The sequence below is a fragment of the Pomacea canaliculata genome, linkage group LG4, assembly GCF_003073045.1.
Source record: "Pomacea canaliculata isolate SZHN2017 linkage group LG4, ASM307304v1, whole genome shotgun sequence".
NCBI classification, from domain to species: domain Eukaryota; kingdom Metazoa; phylum Mollusca; class Gastropoda; order Architaenioglossa; family Ampullariidae; genus Pomacea; species Pomacea canaliculata.
Genome location: NC_037593.1, coordinates 30,473,484 through 30,492,264, shown reverse-complemented (window position 1 = coordinate 30,492,264; position 18,781 = coordinate 30,473,484). Strand labels below are relative to the sequence as shown.

The 18,781-nt window shown below is 36.4% G+C and overlaps 2 protein-coding genes across 2 annotated transcripts; one reads left to right on the top strand and one right to left on the bottom strand.

Moving 5' to 3' along the window:
• The first annotated feature begins 8 nt into the window (after positions 1-8).
• Positions 9-11,536, top strand: LOC112561035 (vacuolar protein sorting-associated protein 53 homolog). The gene is made up of 19 exons (XM_025233176.1): positions 9-298; positions 1,049-1,179; positions 1,579-1,732; positions 1,998-2,113; positions 2,964-3,083; positions 3,589-3,667; positions 3,954-4,097; positions 4,657-4,938; positions 5,311-5,454; positions 5,942-6,030; positions 6,408-6,650; positions 7,096-7,332; positions 8,149-8,227; positions 8,518-8,666; positions 9,127-9,196; positions 9,714-9,799; positions 10,153-10,204; positions 10,503-10,607; positions 10,818-11,536. The coding sequence occupies exons 1-19, from the start codon at positions 215-217 to the stop codon at positions 11,007-11,009; spliced, it is 2,556 nt and encodes an 851-aa protein (XP_025088961.1). The 5' UTR covers positions 9-214; the 3' UTR covers positions 11,010-11,536.
• A 149-nt stretch (positions 11,537-11,685) lies between these two features.
• LOC112561040 lies at positions 11,686-18,669 on the bottom strand. The gene is made up of 7 exons (XM_025233188.1): positions 18,518-18,669; positions 17,397-17,851; positions 15,999-16,139; positions 15,159-15,317; positions 14,708-14,845; positions 13,145-13,363; positions 11,686-12,709 (listed from the first exon to the last, which is right to left on the bottom strand). Exons 2-7 carry the CDS (start codon positions 17,786-17,788, stop codon positions 12,646-12,648), a joined length of 1,113 nt encoding a protein of 370 aa, XP_025088973.1. The 5' UTR covers positions 17,789-17,851; positions 18,518-18,669; the 3' UTR covers positions 11,686-12,645.
• Between the last annotated feature and the right edge of the window lie 112 nt (positions 18,670-18,781).

Sequence of the window (18,781 nt, the reverse complement as noted above, 5' to 3'; positions counted from 1 at the left end):
TGTCTACCTTTATTAACTTCTTGATTGAAGAGCACACAAATGTAATGTTTTCATTCCCATAGCCTTATATGGGAAAAGAAAATAGTTTTTCCTTTTGTTAAAAATGATAGAATATAAATTTAGTTGACTTTCAGCATGTCTTTTAATTTCAAAAGTGGCTTTAGTCATCTGTCATTCTAAACCAAGCAGATAAGCAGATTAACATTATACTGCCATGGAGGAGGAGGACATTGTGGACGACCAGCAGTTTGAAGCATTGCTGACATTTACTTCTGAAGTTCAAGAAGCCATAGAACAGGTATAGTTTAATCTTTCAGATGTGTTTATTCATTTTAATTCACTTTTTACAAGATTGTTGATTCCGCTGCGATAACAAGAACATTTCGCATGCACATTGCATTTTCTATTTCTAGCAGCCGACGTAAATTCTAAAAATCTAAATTCTAAATTCTAAAGCTACTGCTTTTCAACTATAGTACATCACTGACTGTGTATGTGTGTTTTGTTTTTTGCTGGTTTTCCCCTCGAATTTGCTTAAAGAGAGCTATTTTAAAAAATACAGTTTTCACTGGCAAAAAAAGATGAAGATTCATTCAAACTCGTTAGAGCTGCTTACTCTCACAATACATATTAGTACACTACTATGGCCGGCGTCCTGGAACTCACTACAAAAGTGCAGTAGCTACTGATCAAAATGTGCAACTGCATATATATATATATTCATGCCTGTCGTTACAACTTATGTAGCCTTAAATACAATTAAAACCTCTAGCAACGTTTTTTAAATAGGAAAGTAAACTTGAATACGCTGTTTGACAATTCTCTCCCCTCGTGATACTTGTTGGGAGAAGGGTTACATCTACAAGTTGTATATAACCCTGTAATGGCATTCATTTGTGTTTTTTCAAGCATTTGGGAAGAAGCAGAAGACTCTTAGAAACTCATATATGCTTAAAGAGTTATATTTTCCCCTTGGATTCATGTATTCTGTTTAATATTAAGGGTTTGGAAATCCAGTTTGCTATAACTTATTGTTTTATGTTTAAAGGTACTACCCAGTAATGATCCTCTTGACAGACCAGACTTTAACCCCGTGGATTACATCAACACACTGTTTCCAACAGAACAGTCTCTGGCAAATATTGATGATGTTGTAGGCAAAATCAGGCAAAAGATATGGTAAGATTTATTTTTTTCATTATAATTAACTAATTAATAATGAATAAATGAATGGGTGTTTATTAAAGTTTCTAGATAGTAACCATGATGTGTAAAAAATCTTAGAGTAGTAACCATTCAACTTCAGCAAGAGCAAAAACAAGAACGATCATACAATGTGTTTAAGATGGTGTGTGACCTTTACTGAACATATACAAGTACTATATCAGTTAGCTCACCAGAGTTGCTCCATTAGTGAAGATATGAAAGTACTCAATGCTGTATACTCACAGTCTAGCACTTCAGTTGTGGGCATCTGAATGGCTATCTCAAATCTGTTAACTGTATTAAGTGCATGGATTCATAAATGCAATTTTTTTCCTTACTGGGTGACAACATATTTTATTATTTTACTTGAAGGCGCCTAGATGATGAGATCCGGGCTGTAGTGAGAGGTCAGACCAATGTTGGGGAGGAGGGTAGGGAGGCATTGGTGGAGGCACAGAGAGCCATTCAGGATCTCTTTACAAAGATCAGAGACATCAAAGACAAGGCGGAAAAGTCAGAGGAAATGGTTAGTTCACTAGCATTATCAGAAATTTTGATACTTTGTTATCACATAAAAAGTTATATTGTAAGGGTAAGATAAAATATTTTAGATATGCATGATTTTATAGATTTTTGTATTTAAAATGTTCATGCAATAAATCAGCATAAAATATCTTTGATGGGTATACAAGACAGTACACTTTTTTTTTTTGCCAAAAAACCCCAATAATGGTTATTTATATATTTTATGATATGAATGCAAGTAAATGTGAGTGCTATGAATACCTCAGGTAAAAGAGATCACTCGAGACATCAAACAACTTGATCATGCCAAGCGGCACTTGACAGCGTCAATCACAACCCTGAACCATCTTCATATGCTTGTAGGTGGTGTTGACTCTCTTACGTGAGTATTTACTTAGTTCATGTTTTTTTATAATTGCAAATTCATTTATGAAATTTGAGAAAATTGTTGGGAGAATGGTGGGAGAAATTTAAAATGTTGAATTAATTCAGCTTTTTCACATAAACTACTTGTTGAGATGATATAGCCAATCTATAGAAAGCACTCAAGCTTTCCAAAATTATTGAAAAAGCATGTTTTCAAGTCTGAGAAAATTCCCCTGCAAAGTATCTTTCAGCTCTGTTTTTCTTACCACAGAATTTATAATTTATTAATTATGAAAGATATTGTAATCTGATCGGATATGTCATAAACCTCCAATCATCCCAGCTGTTGAAAATGGGTGCCTGACTCATTAGCTGGCTGTGGTAAGGCAGTGAGGGTTAGAAGATGGCTACTACTCTCACAAAAATAGGCTCTATGAAAAGTGCAGTCTCAACACCTCACTTCCATCAACTGGAATACTGCAGGACTTCCTTATCCACAATTATAAATGATTATTGTTATCAAAGACAACTTGTACAGCACATTTCTCCACAGTGAATTAAGCTCAGGGCACTTCGCAAATGAGTATAACACACAAGGCATAAAATAGCAAAATTAGAATATGATAGTCTGGTGGATTGAAAGGACTTGTGTTGCCTTTTCACAACTCAAGATGTCAGGCTCAGATCTGCACACCACTAAAGCAATGATATTATAAGGTGACAATGTTATAAATTTACATATTCATTCATTGGAATTGGTTACTCCAAGCAGAAAGAAGGAATGCGTTTAAGAACAGATGTGCTTGGGGAGTTGTATGTTTGGGGTGTTGTATGTTTGATTTGCACAACCCCATTGTATTATGCAGGTCATTGACAAGGCGACGACAGTATGGAGAGGTGTGCAACTTGCTGCAAGGTGTGCTGAATGTGCTGGAACACTTTGATAAATACCTGTCCATACCTCAGATTCGACAGCTTGCTGACAGGTAACAGAAATTACAGCCACAACAATAATTATTGTCATTTGCAGTGTTGTCCAGAACAACAGCAATAACACTTATAGGATAAGAAATCAGGGAACGTTCCTAACCTAGTAGTTAGAGTCTAATTTAGAGGACTGGACTCTATATATGTCTGTCTTTCAGTCTCTCTCACTGGTACCATCTCAAACTGCAACCTTGTCCATATTCTTCTGTATGGTAGAGGTATGTTGTAAATTTTTCTTCTTTAATTTCCATTAGAAGCCACCAACAGCATCTTAAAATGGAAAAATTAAGTTTTAAAAAATACTTTGGAGAAATGTTTGCCAACTAAACTTAAACCTTAACTGAGCCACGGTCGATAAGAATATTTACTGCCAGATAAGGTGAGACCCCGACAAACCATGTGGATTTGCATTAGTCTGAAGGGTCACCTGCCTGCCAAAAACACACTTTGCCAGATTAAATTTCTGCTTATAAGATTAACAAGGCATATTTGTATCCTTTGCAGGGTGAAGCAGATTCAGTCAGAACTTGGCTCACAGATCATTGCAGATTTTGAAGAAGCTTTCCAGGGAGCTGGTGCAAAGGTGTGTGCATGACTATTGCTTAAAAAGATGAAAAAATTTTTTTCACAATCAATATTTTGATGAAGTTGTGGCCTTAGCAGAAGTAATGCTAATGCAGAGTAATGGGAAGTGTAGATCATATTACGATTTAAATTTATAAAATTGGTCAATAGACTTTTTATTTTTATTGTTAGTTCTTATTGTTAAATGTGTTTAGAGCAATTTTCAAAGAAATCAGCATGATTGATTATGCACTAGTTTATTCTCGTTCATGATTTAACTTTTAGAAATTTTTTTTTGTTTGTAGTATGGCCCCAGCAATCAGAAACAGTTACACGATGCTTGCTATGTAGTTAGCATTCTTGACCCCAAAGTGAAACGAGATCTTCTGACCTGGTTTGTCAAGCTACAGTTATCTGAGTACCTTGTGCTGTTTGCTGAAGATCAGGATGTAAGCATATTCAAAGTGATGTTGATGAAGTTTAATTTGTCGATAATTTTAATACAGTAGTTAGAAATGAAGAAGAGAAATGAGAATGAGAGCTGTACTGCAGGATAGTTGTGTGAATATTGGAAGAAGATTGAGGGCTGTGCAGAAAGATAGTTGAGTAAAAGCTCTGGCATGATTTTTAGCTACTGTAGATGAAACATTGAAAAAGAAATCAGAAATGAGTGAAATTTTAGTTGGTTTTATTTTTTTGATGAAGTATCAGAAGCTACTTTATTTTATTAGCTGTCCAAGGTAAAATATCTATAGTTTAAAGAAGCCTCAGTATTCATTAATCGGCTTCTGCTTGCTTGAATAAATGCTACCTCTGTTAATCCACCAGATAGGCAACACTTAATCATGAGTGGAGTGTCAGTGGGAAGCTTTTCTGTGTGGTAGTTAACAGTTAATTCTTTTGATTAGATATTGTCACAAAGATTCTGAAGAAGTCGTAGTTGTGATTCTGCTTGATTTTGTGTGACTTCAGAATATTGATTTAGAATATTGATGATTGTTTTGTTAGGTTGCTTGGCTTGATAAAATTGATCGTCGCTATGCTTGGATCAAACGAACATTGGTGGATTTTGAAGAGAAGTTTGGACATCTGTTTCCTCCATCTTGGGAGGTCAGTGAGAGAATATGTGTGGAGTTCTGTGAAATTACACGACGAGAACTGGCCAAGATTATGAGCAAGCGATCAGTTGAAATAGATGTCAAGCTTCTGCTGTTTGCCATTCAGAGGACAACCAACTTTGAGGCCCTCATTTCTAAGCGCTTTACTGGCATTACAATGCAAGAAGGACTGGTAAGACCTTAGAATTTTATACTGCATTTTTCACCTTTCCTGTGTTTTCCTTCCGTTCCTGTCCCTGTTGTCTCCCTTGGCAATACCCATGAATAATTCTAAATCAGTGATATTTATCATCGCTTTACAGGAATTGATTAAGGTGCTGTGCTGTGCTCAATGAGTTTTCTAAATGCAAATATGATAGAATAAATTTCCGTCAGACTCAGGTGTGCTACTGAATGAGCATAGTGAATAAAAAGTTTTTTTGCAAACATCATTTTAGATTTCAGGTAATCATGCACTGAACCATCATTTGTGTCTAATTTGTTCTGTAATCTACTGTCCTTTCATTGTTCCTATCCCCTTGCTTTTATTCTTAATATTTCACAGGCCAAGTCTGTAACTGTGACACCAACACCACCTCCACCACCTGTGCCACCTTCCACTAACCCCTTTGAACAAGAGAACAGCAAAAATCCATTTGAAAACCAAGGCATTGTTGAGACTGCCTCAGTAGCTGTTGAAGAGATGAAAGTGTGTTTTAGTGATTGATGATGTATTGATCCTAAAAGTTTATTCTTGTATTTATAGACTATTAGTAACACATTGTCTGATTAGTAAATTGCCAGCTGTAAAAGACAATGCCTAGAGTATATCTATGTGACTGGAAACCAGTTTGCGCCCAAACTATCACTCTCTTTCCCCTCCCTTCTCCATTGGGCACTTCATTGTGTTTAATTTTACTTGAATGTGGTAATAATGAAAGTGTTCAGAAATGTCCGTTTCAAAACAGTTATAATAAACTTTTTTACATGATATTCTTTTCTAGTCACTTAAAAGCAGTTTTCTTCTTCACCACTTGATAAATGACTGCCTATTAAAAATATTGAGTCTACTTAAATATTGAGACAGTTGCCCAATTGTTGGCTTGCTTAATTTCCATGATTGTCTTTTATGCCATTCCATGTTAAATACTACACATTGTAACAGTAAATACAATGTGAAGATTTGAAATTTCCAGACATCTAGAAGCCAGACAACACCATTTACAGGCATAATTTCCAAGTGCTTTGAACCATTCCTCAACATTTATATTGAATCCCAAGACAGGTACTTATGCCAAAGATACTTCTCATCTTCATTTTGATAACTGTTAACATCTAAAATATTTTGGCAAAAACCACTCTGTTTTAAGACTGGGGTTTTTGTTTTCTCTTTATTCTGCCCAACCTAAAGGAACTGATCCTGCATTTCCTCTCTTTACATCTTTTTCTTACCAGTCTTCTCCTTAAGGATTTATTAACATTTTATTTCCAAATAATATTGTTTCCAATGCATCTGTATACCTTTGCTGTAAGTTATCAATGCTTCATCAGTAGTTGTGTTACATTATTGTGGTAAGTTAGTTTCTGTGAACCTTAGGTTCAACCTGTTCTTAAGTAGAGGAATTTTGTCAAAGACCTTTTCATTAAACGTTACATCGACAGAAACCTGTCTGAACTGATTCTGCGATTCCTGGAAGACTTACGGCAGCATGGACCTTTGCGTGTGGATGGAGAGGAGGGGTCTAATGTGTTGCCCTCCTGTGCTGACCTCTTTGTCTTTTACAAGCAGTGTATGGTGCAATGCTCTCAGCTCAGCACTGGCCGCCCATTGCTGGACTTAACTAGAACATTCCAGAAATACCTCAAGGAATATGCTAATCGTGTACTCTTAGCCAATCTTCCCAAGTACGTTGCACTTTATCAGTTTGTTTGTATTGTGTATTGGCATAGTTCAGACATAGGATAATAATAATACTTAATTTGTATAGCATCTTCCCCCTCTTGTGAGCACAAGCTCAAGGCACTGTACACATGTATGTATACAAATGTATGCATGAAGGCGCAAGAGTACATACCATCAGTAGACCTTACAAAGTCAGTCACTATCATTTACACATTTCAGACTTTAAGCAGTTTCTTTTTGTTTTAAATTTTGTAGGGGTGAGGGAGGGTGTCAGTTTCTCCCTTTTAGAGATCAGGACGAATAAGAAAATGTTATGTACTAAATAGTATGAACTATATGGTTTTTTTTTAAAGAAGAGGGATTTAGCATTTTAACTGCTCAGATTTGGAGAATGTTAACACCTACTTAGTGGTACCGTTTTTCATGTGTAAAGATGTGTCTGTCTAGGCTAAGCAGAGAGAGTGGAGGACTGACCAGTGCTTCAGGCTTGATACAGAGCATACTGAAGGAAGGGGAGGCAAGCAAGCTGAGTGAAGAAGAACAATGGCGTGTGTGCAGTCTGCTGGCGACGGCCGAGTACTGCATGGACACCACCAGTCAGCTTGAGGAGAAGCTGCGAGAAAAAGTCGACTCTTCTTTGCGGTCTTCTATTGATCTCACAGCAGAACAAGATATGTTCCACAAGTTAGTGAAAATTGTGGGTGTTTTCCTTCTGGGTGACTTGTATGCTTGCTTGCATTTTTCAGTGATTAATATTTATGCAAGGTATGATAAACCAGTCATATTTATACCTTTCATTGCCTCCCAATTTTGGCAGAATGAGGAAACTTGGCATGGACAGCTACCTAGAGACAAGCGTTACTATCAACATTGAAATGATAGTGTAGATTCCATGCTAATTGAAATGCTTAAGGGGAGGTCCAAGAGTTCACAGAATTTTGATAAAAAGTTAATTTGATATTTTTTAAAAACTTGTCTGATGCTCTGACTCTTTTTTAAATTTGACTGATTACTTTATTAATGTTTCTCAACATCATAATTGTGTGCAGGGAATTTCTTAGATACCAAAGCTCAACATTCACACACCCACCCACACACAAAGAGTCCTTACAAAATAGACGAGTTCTTTGAACTTTCAGAACTCCTATAATCTAAGGCAAAATAATAATTGAAGACTAAAAATGACTCAAGAGTTGAGTTGTTTTTGTTTTTTTTTTTAATCTGAATGACAGTTGTGTTTCAATGAACAGTCTGGCCAGAATAAGACAGCAGAACATAAGGTACACCATTACCTGCAAGCATTCAAATTGTGTCTCAACCACTCCAGCATTTTCTGGAATTTTGGTAGAGCATAGAATTTGTAAATATAAAGACTGCATATATTGTTAAGGTGATAATATCTCAGACATTGATTTGTAAGTCTTTCTGTAAGTAATTATGTGACATTTGGCAAGAAATAGGTTTTTTGTGACAAAATTTTCTCTTCGTGTATATTTGCAGTGTCATATCCAACTGCATCCAGCTGCTTGTTCAAGATTTGGAGACTGCCTGTGAGCCTGCCTTGATAGCCATGACCAAGGTGAATTGTTTTTGTGCCATTTAGGGTTAAAAAAAAAATAAAAAAAAAAAAAAGTTTTATATTGTCATGGTTCTACCTTTGATCAGCAAGATGCAGTCTCAGTATAAAAAGAGACTAATGTTGCCGGCTGCATAGGAGACCAGCAAGATAATAGTAAATGTTGAACCAAGCCACTTCAAAATGCTCTCCTTTAACTCGAAATCATGTCTAGAAGTTTTTATAGCCACTACTTAAAAATTAAATAATAATTTATGGTAACAAGTAAAAGATGATAGTGTCTTTTTGTTTAGATGCCTTGGGCAACCATTGAAGCTGTAGGTGATCAGAGTGGTTATGTAACAGCAATCACTGGTCACTTGAAACAAAACATTCCTGTCATCCGCGACAATCTGTTGTCCTCTCGCAAATATTTCACACAGTTCTGTGTAAAATTTGCCAAGTGAGCTTTGTTGTCATTTTCTTTGTAAATTTTTGTTTTCATTAAGATTTTGTGACTAAAATACATTTGACAAATTATGGTCTGTGATGTGCTTACTATTTGTTTCTCTCTTTTTTAATACTTTCAGATTTTAAATGCCTGGTATTACACTTGATTGGTGTCACTTCTATTGAATTTCTTTGCTTTGTTTTTTGTTGATTTTTTTTTTTAAGCTGCAAGTGGCAGAGAAAAATATTACATTTGCTTAATAATAAGTTTACCATGAATAAAATATACTCTCTTTTTTGTGCACACTTGTACTTGTGTTTGTCTACATCAGAGTTATTTATTTTTAGCATCAGTTCTTGTCATGCATTTCTCTGTAAGGAACTGCTCTTGTAGTTTCCATTGTGACGGAAGACATTTTATACATTGTCATTGTTGATGCTGTTTCAGTTGATGTCATTTTTCTTTTTGGCAGCTCCTTCATTCCAAAGTTTATCCACACTTTGTTCAAATGCAAACCAGGGAGTACAGTTGCTGCTGAACAGGTTAGTCACTGCTGTTACATCTTTAAAAAAAATAAGTAACCAATATCTAGGGTTTCTGTGAGAAATGCTACCTTTGTCTATTCATATATTCTAAAATTGTGGAAATTTTAGTAGTTGTTTTTTTAAGTCCCTGTCCCAAAGACGAAGGATAAAAGAGCATTGATAAAAAATAGCTTTTGGGGATATCAGCATCTTTCAAGCAAACTTTCTATAATAAAGTAATATTTGAAAGTTAAGACTGTACATGGAAAGTCAAGGCAGCAGCCAGCGGGAGAGCCAAGACCATATACTAATTAGGATTATATGTAGTTAAATAGGACATCAAGAGTTTAACCATTCCATGCAAGGTGAACTTTGCGTGCATGTATCGTGAGCATGAAAGGTGGAAGGGAGGAGTATTCACCCAAATTTAGGGAAATAGTATATTGCATTGAGCTTTTCCCAGTTGTAAGAAAAAAGTTGCTTTCTACTAGATCCTTAAATAAAAACTGTCAGCATTTGTAATCCTTTTTTTCAGTTGCTGCTGGATACACATAGTCTGAAGACAGTTCTCCTTGAACTTCCATCCCTAGGTTCGCAAGTAGTTCGTAAAGCCCCTGCCAGGTCAGACCGAGTGCCACAGTTGATGCTTACAGTCTGTGTGTGCACCTGTGCTGGGATAAAATGGGAATGGGGTAGAAAGTTCTAAGCTTTGTCTATCTTGAATATCCCTTCCATGTTGTCATGATCCTTATGCTTACTGCATCTGCAATTAACAGAAGTAATGAAGTAATGCACTTTCATAGTGCAACAGATGGAATAAGTCAGTATCTTGTTCAGCTTTACATGGCAGGATTGCTATGCTGGTTGTGAATTCTAAGCAAATTTGCTGGGTTTTTTTTAGTTAAAAAAATAACCTGTGTAAATATCTGTGTTAAAGGATGATTCTTGTATTATTTCTAACCTTTTTCATTCAGTTTCACCAAAATTGTTGTGAAAGGGATGACCAAAGCTGAAATGATTCTGAAGGTAACACATTGTTACAATAGATCTCATTGGTAGAGTTTTTTCTGGGGTCAGCATTAGATAAGCTATTTTTTCAAGGTTTGCAGGTGTTTATTGGTAAAAAGAATTTCTGCTTTTGAACTTCCGTTTTCTTATCCTCTCTTGAGAATGTGATATCAAGGTAGCCTTTTACTTAGTAATTATATAACTCGCACATAAAATATTTTAAAATAAATTTATCAAACATCTTCCATTAACATTGATATGTGCTTATAAATTCCTGACACTCGTGGAAATTTAAAATCATGAATTTATGTTGCAGGTGGTGATGTCTCCACATGATCCTCCACAGGCTTTTGTAGACAATTTTATCCGTTTGTTGACAGATGCAGATGTCACAGAATTCCAGAGAGTTCTAGAAATGAAGGTATACCTGTGCTGTACTTTGTGTACAATGGATTGCCACATTGTTTTGTGTGTAAATGCAAGAAATTGCTCTATAATTCAGCTGTCAGTGTTGCTCTTCTCTGCTTCAAAATTTAGAGATTTTAATATGTATACAGGGTAGGGGTAGAGTGAAATGGTAAATGAATTTGTTGCTTGGGTACAGCTGATCACTCTGATCTTATTTAATCAGGGCCTGCGCAGAGCTGAACAAAGTGCATTGGTGGAGATGTTCCGAGCTCGAATTCCTGTTTCTGCTGTAATTGGTGGCAACACTGGAGGGACAACTTCCTCTGCGACATCTGCTTTAAACCAAGTAACTTCCCCTGAACCAGAATCAAGCCGCATTCGAAAACTGGAAAAGTTGATTAAAAAACGCCTGTAGGTCAAATGACTGTAGCAAGGTTATTTCAACACACAAGTTCAGTACTGCACCTAAACATTGTTATAGAACCTAGGTCAAGTCTGCTATACTAAACAACAGTTTTGAGTGTTGCAATTAGGTTTGCAATCTGTAAGTAGTTGTCACATCACAGAACTGATGTGAATAAATGTCATGCATTTAGGTAATAGCTATCAGAAATAGATGTGGACAACTTATCATTTTGGAAGTGTGTAAATGCTCCATTGGACAGCCATTGTATAATCATGGTACAGGTTGGTAGCTTTAAAGGTTGTTCGATTCACATCTAAATTATTCTTGTGTTAATGATAATGACTATTATAGAGCATCAGCATACTTATGTAAATCTTGTAGCTATATGACTCGCATATTGTTACTCAATGTAGACTATAAAACTAAAAAAAAAAACTTGCAATAGCATGTTTTATCCATTTCTGTATTGTTTAATTTATTTCATTTGGCAAAGGTTGGCTGAACAGATATTCTTAATAAAGTTAATTCGACATTGGTGATTTGCATTTTCATAACAAGCAATGGTTTTCAGTACACTGTAAAATCTACCATCATGTTGAAAGGGTACGAATTCTCAATGTCAGAAAGAAGCATATACATTTGTTGGTGATTACCTTATGCATCCACAAAAATGTATCAAGGTACAAAACTTTTGTTATTGCTTTAATCTGTGATCCAACAACTGTCTTGAATGTCATCTCTGCATGCTTATGAGAAGGAACAGAAACTTCAAACATTGCACATTTTTGTACCAGAGCTTGTGAAAAATGCTGCCTATAGGTTGTTGGATTCCAGTAAATCAATTCAAAGGGCATTTCAAGGATGTCAATATTTGGCACACAGTACTGCAATTTTTTTTGTCTCAATCGCACTCAGAGACAAAAAAAAGGTGCAAATTACCCATCTTTCATATAGGAGACTCCTGATAAGCCATTTCAAGCATGATCCATAAGCACATTTAAAATGCATTATGTAAACGGCATATTCCAGCATTTCACTTTTAAAATCCAAGAATACTTAAACCATGCTATTCTGTTAATGAATTTTATGAAAGAATCCAAGTGAAATCATGCTTTAAATAATAAAACACTTTGCATTTAGTACACTTTTAAATATTTTAAATGAAAATTTCTTAAAGAAAAAGTCTGAAAACATTTTTTATAACAAAATACCTTGATCAGCAGATGGTCACTGGGTGCAAATTTTTTAAACTAGTTTGCTGACACATTTCTTAAACCATGTTTTACAGAAGTCCAAATCTGAATCAGAATGCCCAGATAAAAATGCTGTTCCTTCCCAGGAGATTCTTTTAGTTTTACAAATCTTCAATACCTACAGAATGAACAGGATTGCACGATTGTTGTCCAGAATGCTGCTACCATGTGCACAGTTTGCTCCATTTTCTCACATTGTGACAAGCTGCTTAAAAGCTTTCTTAAATGGTTCAGACGCATAGTTCGTACAACACCCGTTTACTTTCCACAAAACAACAGAAGCAGGACCAAGCATGCTTCCATGCAAGCCATTCGTAATCAATGAATGGAGATCATAGACTTCACCAGTTTTTGGAAAATAAGCTCTGCAATGCTCTCTTCAATTTCTCTTATCAAAGGTCCATGTCATCATCCATGCAGTCAAACATATTTGAGGTCAACGCCGTTCTGTTAATCCTGGAAACAAGAATGGTTCTTAAAAGAACTTATAAATAATAAAATATATAACTGACCTTATAAGCAATATATAAATTTTGTTGTGTTCTCTTTAACAATTAGGGTGCACATATATATGCGTCATATAGGTTTCGGATTTCAATGATGAGTGAGACTGCAACAAATGATAGCAAGCACATAGACTATGATGACTGTGGTAAGGTTAAAAAAAACCCCTTTCTTTATGAATGACTATTGATGAGAATTTTGTTCACAAAAACTTGCAATGTCAAGATGGACAGAAGTGGGTACAGCTGATTGTATTTTAAATTTTAGATACCATTTAATACTTGACTATTTTGATAAAGATATTCTCTGTGGCATGTTTGCAAAAACTGGACATGAAAGAGTTTAAAAACAGCTTAAATACTCAAAAAAAAACAACCAACCACTTACTGCACTCTTGGATTGTTACTTGAATGTTCCGAGTCAAACCAGTTGGCCATCTGCAAGCTGCCTGAAGCTTTGTCTGTCTGGTCCGATACTTCAGTCATTTCATCCTCTTCCTTATTAGCACTGTTGTTACTATCATCGCGTGTTACCAAGTCGTTCTTTTCGTTCTTTAACACCACCTCTGGCGGCTGCCACAAGATGAGTTCCATGCATGGTTTGTTTCTGAGAATGAAATATCATCATCATCACTGCCACATATCCCAGCAAGGCATGTAAACAGATACCGCTTTATTGGTGATAAGATGTAAACCAACGGCACTCTCTGCAGTAGGGACGAATGAGTGTTTTAACCCCTACAGTACTGGGAGCCCTGACTGTTCCTAATGAGCAGTTGTGAAGGAAATTTTTAAAATATATATACATGGGGTAAAGGAACCAATAGCACCCAGACCGATGGTCAACTCTGTAAAACACTTGTCACACCCAGATACATGTCTGTTGGAGCTAAGATCCAGACCCATTCCACTCTATCTGTCATGAGCCACCTCTCACCAACTGCCCCATACCGTTAATGTATGAATTCATTTTAAAGCATTATTATAAGCATGCATCTATAGTGAGTATGAACTCTACAGCACAATTAAGTGATTGGTTACTGTGACCAAGTGAATTGCCAAATGTCACCCTCAGCTGCCTTCTCTTGTTGGGAACTTACTGCCTGAATAATATCAGATCGTGAGGATGTATTAGGTGAACCACCACGCCACCACCATTTGATTTTTTTTTCTTTTTACAGACTAATGACGTTCAGGTGCCACTTGGCCTTTTAACTTTTGATTTTGGTGTAAGATGAATTTGTTTCAGGTCTCGGTGACCTATGTAAGGATTATATTCTACTTAGCCCAATACCAACACTCTATTAAATTGGTCGGGCTACTACTATTCACAAAAACAAAAAGATTAAGATATATACAGCCCAGCCCAGTGGCGCAACGGTTAGCGCTGTTAGCGCCTGTCACCAATACAGTGAAGGTTGGGTGCCCTGAGTTCATTTCCCGTCTCGGGCATGCTGTTCTTTCTCTGCACGTGGCATCTGTTTACAGGGCTGGCCGCCCTCCGCCAAGGACGGTCCCAAGCCCGGCTGAAAAAGAAGGAGGGTTGGGCGTGGGGCCAGCACCCCCACCCCGTAAAAGAAATACTTGCTACCGAAACATCGACAACAGTTACTGTAGTCGATGGCCTATGCCCCAGGAGGGGTGAAAGGGCATAAAAAAAAAAAAAAAAAAAAAAAATATATACACACACACAAAAAAACTTTTTTTCTTTTGATACAAATATGGAATGTATTTTAACCAAACAAAAATTCTTCAGATCCAATAAAAGAAACTGCAAAAATGTTTAAATTATACAAGGCAAAATAACTGGGAATTTTTACAATATACTGCTATTCTGATTCCATGCAGAAATAATGAAAGCTTTTTCTTACATGCTAAAAAGAAGCAAGGTTATTTTGTTAATGTTTTGATATCCCATTAACACAGATGTGCTATTTCAGCTGTTACTCACATCTGGTTGATGACTGCTTCTGGAAGAATTGGTTCTGGAGTCAGATTCTTTTTTATGCCATTAGTAAATACTAGACGTGGTTCATTTGGTTCTTTGTTCTTTATGTCTTCCTCCACTACATCAAGATCATCTTCAAGTCTGTAAATTAATGGTAGGCATACAAAAACACTGGCAACTAATGCAGTGAATATCATGTCATCAATAAATAAAATTTAAATAAACCTCACACCCTTTTTAAATACTTAAAATCTGTGTTCACATAAGACTTGGCAAAAGGGCAGTGTTGTGAAAGACCTATCTCACAATACCCATAATAAAAGACAAGGTGACTGCAGCTTATTCCAAATATGACCTCAAATACAAAATCTACGAACTCTCTCTTGAGCACACACACATACGCTAGCTATAGGGCTCTCATATTAAAATATGACCAAGATTTCCTGGCCTCTACCTTTTTTCTAATTCACAAAATCGTTGCCATCCATCCTGATAACTGTCTTGCCCTAGCTCTGCATTGTTTGAACCAAGTGTCTCTTGTCCATTAGTGATCTGTAGCCCTTTAAACCATGCTGCCATCTTTTCACTCAAGCGTCTTTTTGATGTTGGCCCTCTATAAATATGACATACCCCATCATCATTAGGCATTGTATGATTATTGAAAATGTCACCTATTAACAGCAAAATCTAAGTTTTTTAAATTCATTAACCAACCTTGAAACAGGGCTTCTGCTAAGGCTAAATTCTTTGGGGTCCCAGGGACCCCTTCTTCAGATTTTTAAGGGGTCCCTGTTCTTCGCCCAACTTTGAATGGGACCCCATCGACGAAAATTGAAGGGGTCCTCCGAACTTTTAATGCGTACTGTACGCAATTTTTTGCGTAAGCAGAAGCCCTGCTTGAAAAATAAACAGTGACTTTGTAACTGGAATAATGCAACACTAACAGAATCAAGATTGTGTTGCTTTTAAAATTTTTCTTGTACATGTGCATTCACAAGTACATTTCCAAGTCACCACTTGCAAGTGGAAAAGAAACCCTGGCTTTCAGAATCATATGTAGAACATGTGTACTAATACAAATGAAACTACTAATAATAAAGCTATTATCACTGACTCCATAATTTCCCACAAAGTTTAGCAAAGAAATAATTTAACTCCTATTAAGAATTCTTATACAAAATCCTATGCCAACACAGAGAAGATCTAATGAATAGCTGTACACAAAGACATAGACTATATATCTAACACATAGAACTTTTTTTTTATTATTATTTATTGTAGTAATGGTGCTTACTCAACCCCAGTGGGAGACTGTGAGCGGCGCTTTAGGAGTCGATGATGGGAAAAGGCAGGCATTGAGTGTGGAAAAACTTCACTGCTATGCTCTGATCCAGAACTTTCAGCAAGGAAGGGGCGAATAAAAGACACTGAAGATCTGAAACAATGATGACATCAAATTTTTAACGGTTACCGTTGCCAGATTCGAGTACTTAACTAGATATACAAAGATGAGAAATTATATGCAAATATCCAAAGTTGCTGTCCCTGAAAAGTAGCTTAGAGCAACCAGCAATGGTGATGCTACCAATAAAAAAAGGTTTTGACTATACATCTTGAAGATGCAGTAAAAATTAAAATTCTTAAAATGATTTTTAACCCCAGGTGAAGAAGTAGCTTTGAAGTAAAACCATAATAAAACAACTTTTTAAACCTGAATTTCACGCTTTCAAGCATGTCCTCATAAAACTTGAAGAAAGGCAAGTGTGGCGTAATTACTTTTGCAAACATACTGAGAGAAAAGAAGCAATTATATTTGATCAAACATGTGAAGGGAAGAGCAGTAAGTGATAACTATTGTAATTATCTTGTCATTAATTTAAGATTGGAGTAATAATTTAAGTAAAGCTTTCATCATAATAATCTTTCACCTGAAGAGGCATATAACATATATTTTCATTACAAGAGTCAGGTCAAAATTCCTGTCATAGATCATATTGCTACTGACACTGTATACCTTCCACAAACTCAGAGTACACCATTTACACAATAAGAAAGAAGTTATAGGACTGGTTAAAGCGCCAGAGTTCACACACTAGCTAGTTTAATACCAACCTGTGTGGCACACACATACTTCCACTTATTGCTCAAGCTACTGAATGGGTACCTGACTCCATACAGGGTTAATAATAATAAAGTTGATTTAAAGTGCTTTTCCTCACCGTTAAAGGTGGTCTCAAAGCGCTTTACTAAAGAGAAAAACACACTAACATAATAATAATGGATGCTGGTCTCAAAAAAAAAAAAAAAGTTTCAGTGTTCTTATCATTATTTATGCTCACTCGCTTCCTGCCAGCACCGGACTTTGAATCTGATCTTCGCAAAGCAGGGGTTGGTATAAACAATGTCTTGAATGTGTAGTCCAGCAAAAAGAAAAAATCATCAGGAAAAGAAGTGAGGATGAGGTGATGGGCACTACTCAATAAAGCTGGTCCCAAGATGGGTGTGGTCTTTAACACCTCACTCCCCAGTAATGGAAAGGTTAGGGCTACCTTTGCTTTTGTTTACCTTTTTCTTAAAAACATAATAGAGCCTGCTATCAAAGAAAAGCAAAGGTTCCTAAAATGTAAACAGATACATATTTCTTAGTATATTAAATTACGATAAAGAAGAGATATATCAAATTTAAACTTACTGCTGTGGACTTGAAATACTCTGCAAAGCTTGGGCACTGAAATGTGGGGGAACGTGATTGGCCCAAGGCATGGGTGTTGGTACTGAATGCTGCCAGTTTACCCCCACTCCAGGAGCAGAACTCATACCAACAGAAGTTACTGCTGGTGCCCAAGTTGGCACTGATGTACCTTGAGTAGGAGACAGGAAACGAAAATTGGCACCAGATGTGTACACCTGCATCCCTGAGCCCATTGTGTGTTGATCTCCTGAAGGCTGTGGATGAGTACCTATAGCATTCTGCAACTGGTCCGTGATAGGGCAGTGATTTAAGTTTGGAAGGTAATTGTTGTTATTGAACATGGCAGATGCTGGAAAAGCTTCTGAGAAGACAGGATGAAAAAAGCTCACCATGCCCTAGGCCAGTATGTGCATACACGATTCTCACAAAGTTGAAGAGTGTGTGTCCTTGAATAACTGCAAAAAATACCCATTCTTTAGTAAGACATTAGAAAATGCAGTTTTAAGTACAAAAATACTTATCTATTCTTCTCCACTTAACGCAAACATGTTTACTCAACAGAGACCGAGGACAATACCAACTGCCGGCAGTCTACTATAGATTTTCAGTCACATACACAAGTTCATCTTGGGGTGGTGTGCAGTGAACGTGCCTTTAGCTTACAGTGCTATGACAAGGGAATGTGTATACACACCAAAAGCTCCAGTGAGTACTACTTTTTTGTTAAATTTTTAAGATTAGTTTTCCTGACATTCTTTACTCATTGCTTTCATCCCATTGAAACTGAGCATGACTGACAAATAATCATAATGCAATGATTACTCGAGATAGATTCTACGTTTAGTCAAAGAAACCAAATAGCAATTCACTAAACAGTTCTTCTATGATTATTTAATTTTAAAACTTATCATCATGATTATTCTTCTTTACAACAATTCAAGATAGCATGCAAACAAACCTAGCTGAGTATAGCTCCCACGTTTGCAAGTGTTTCGCATCCCTTGCAGCATGAAACAATTTAAAATCCATCTACTGTCAAACTAAAGTATCTTTTCTCGACACGCACACAATAAAAGATATTGAATACATTGTGCACACACTATTTTTTAAGCTATCATCACCTGTCAACGCAGCAAAGGAAAGCTTGTTGATCAGCTTCCAGATCTCGAAACTACGCCAAATCAAGCTAAACAAAGCAGGTGTTTACTAGTGACTTCCCTTGTGAACTCTCCAGAAAGTTCAAGAATCTCCGCGTTCACTTTTTACTTTCTCTCCCGCTCTGCAACGAAACAAGAAAAAAAAAAAAAGGGTTCTAAAATGTGCACGCAATTCAGATATACACCATAAAACCAATATGTATGCTGCATGAGAAAGAATCGAGGTGA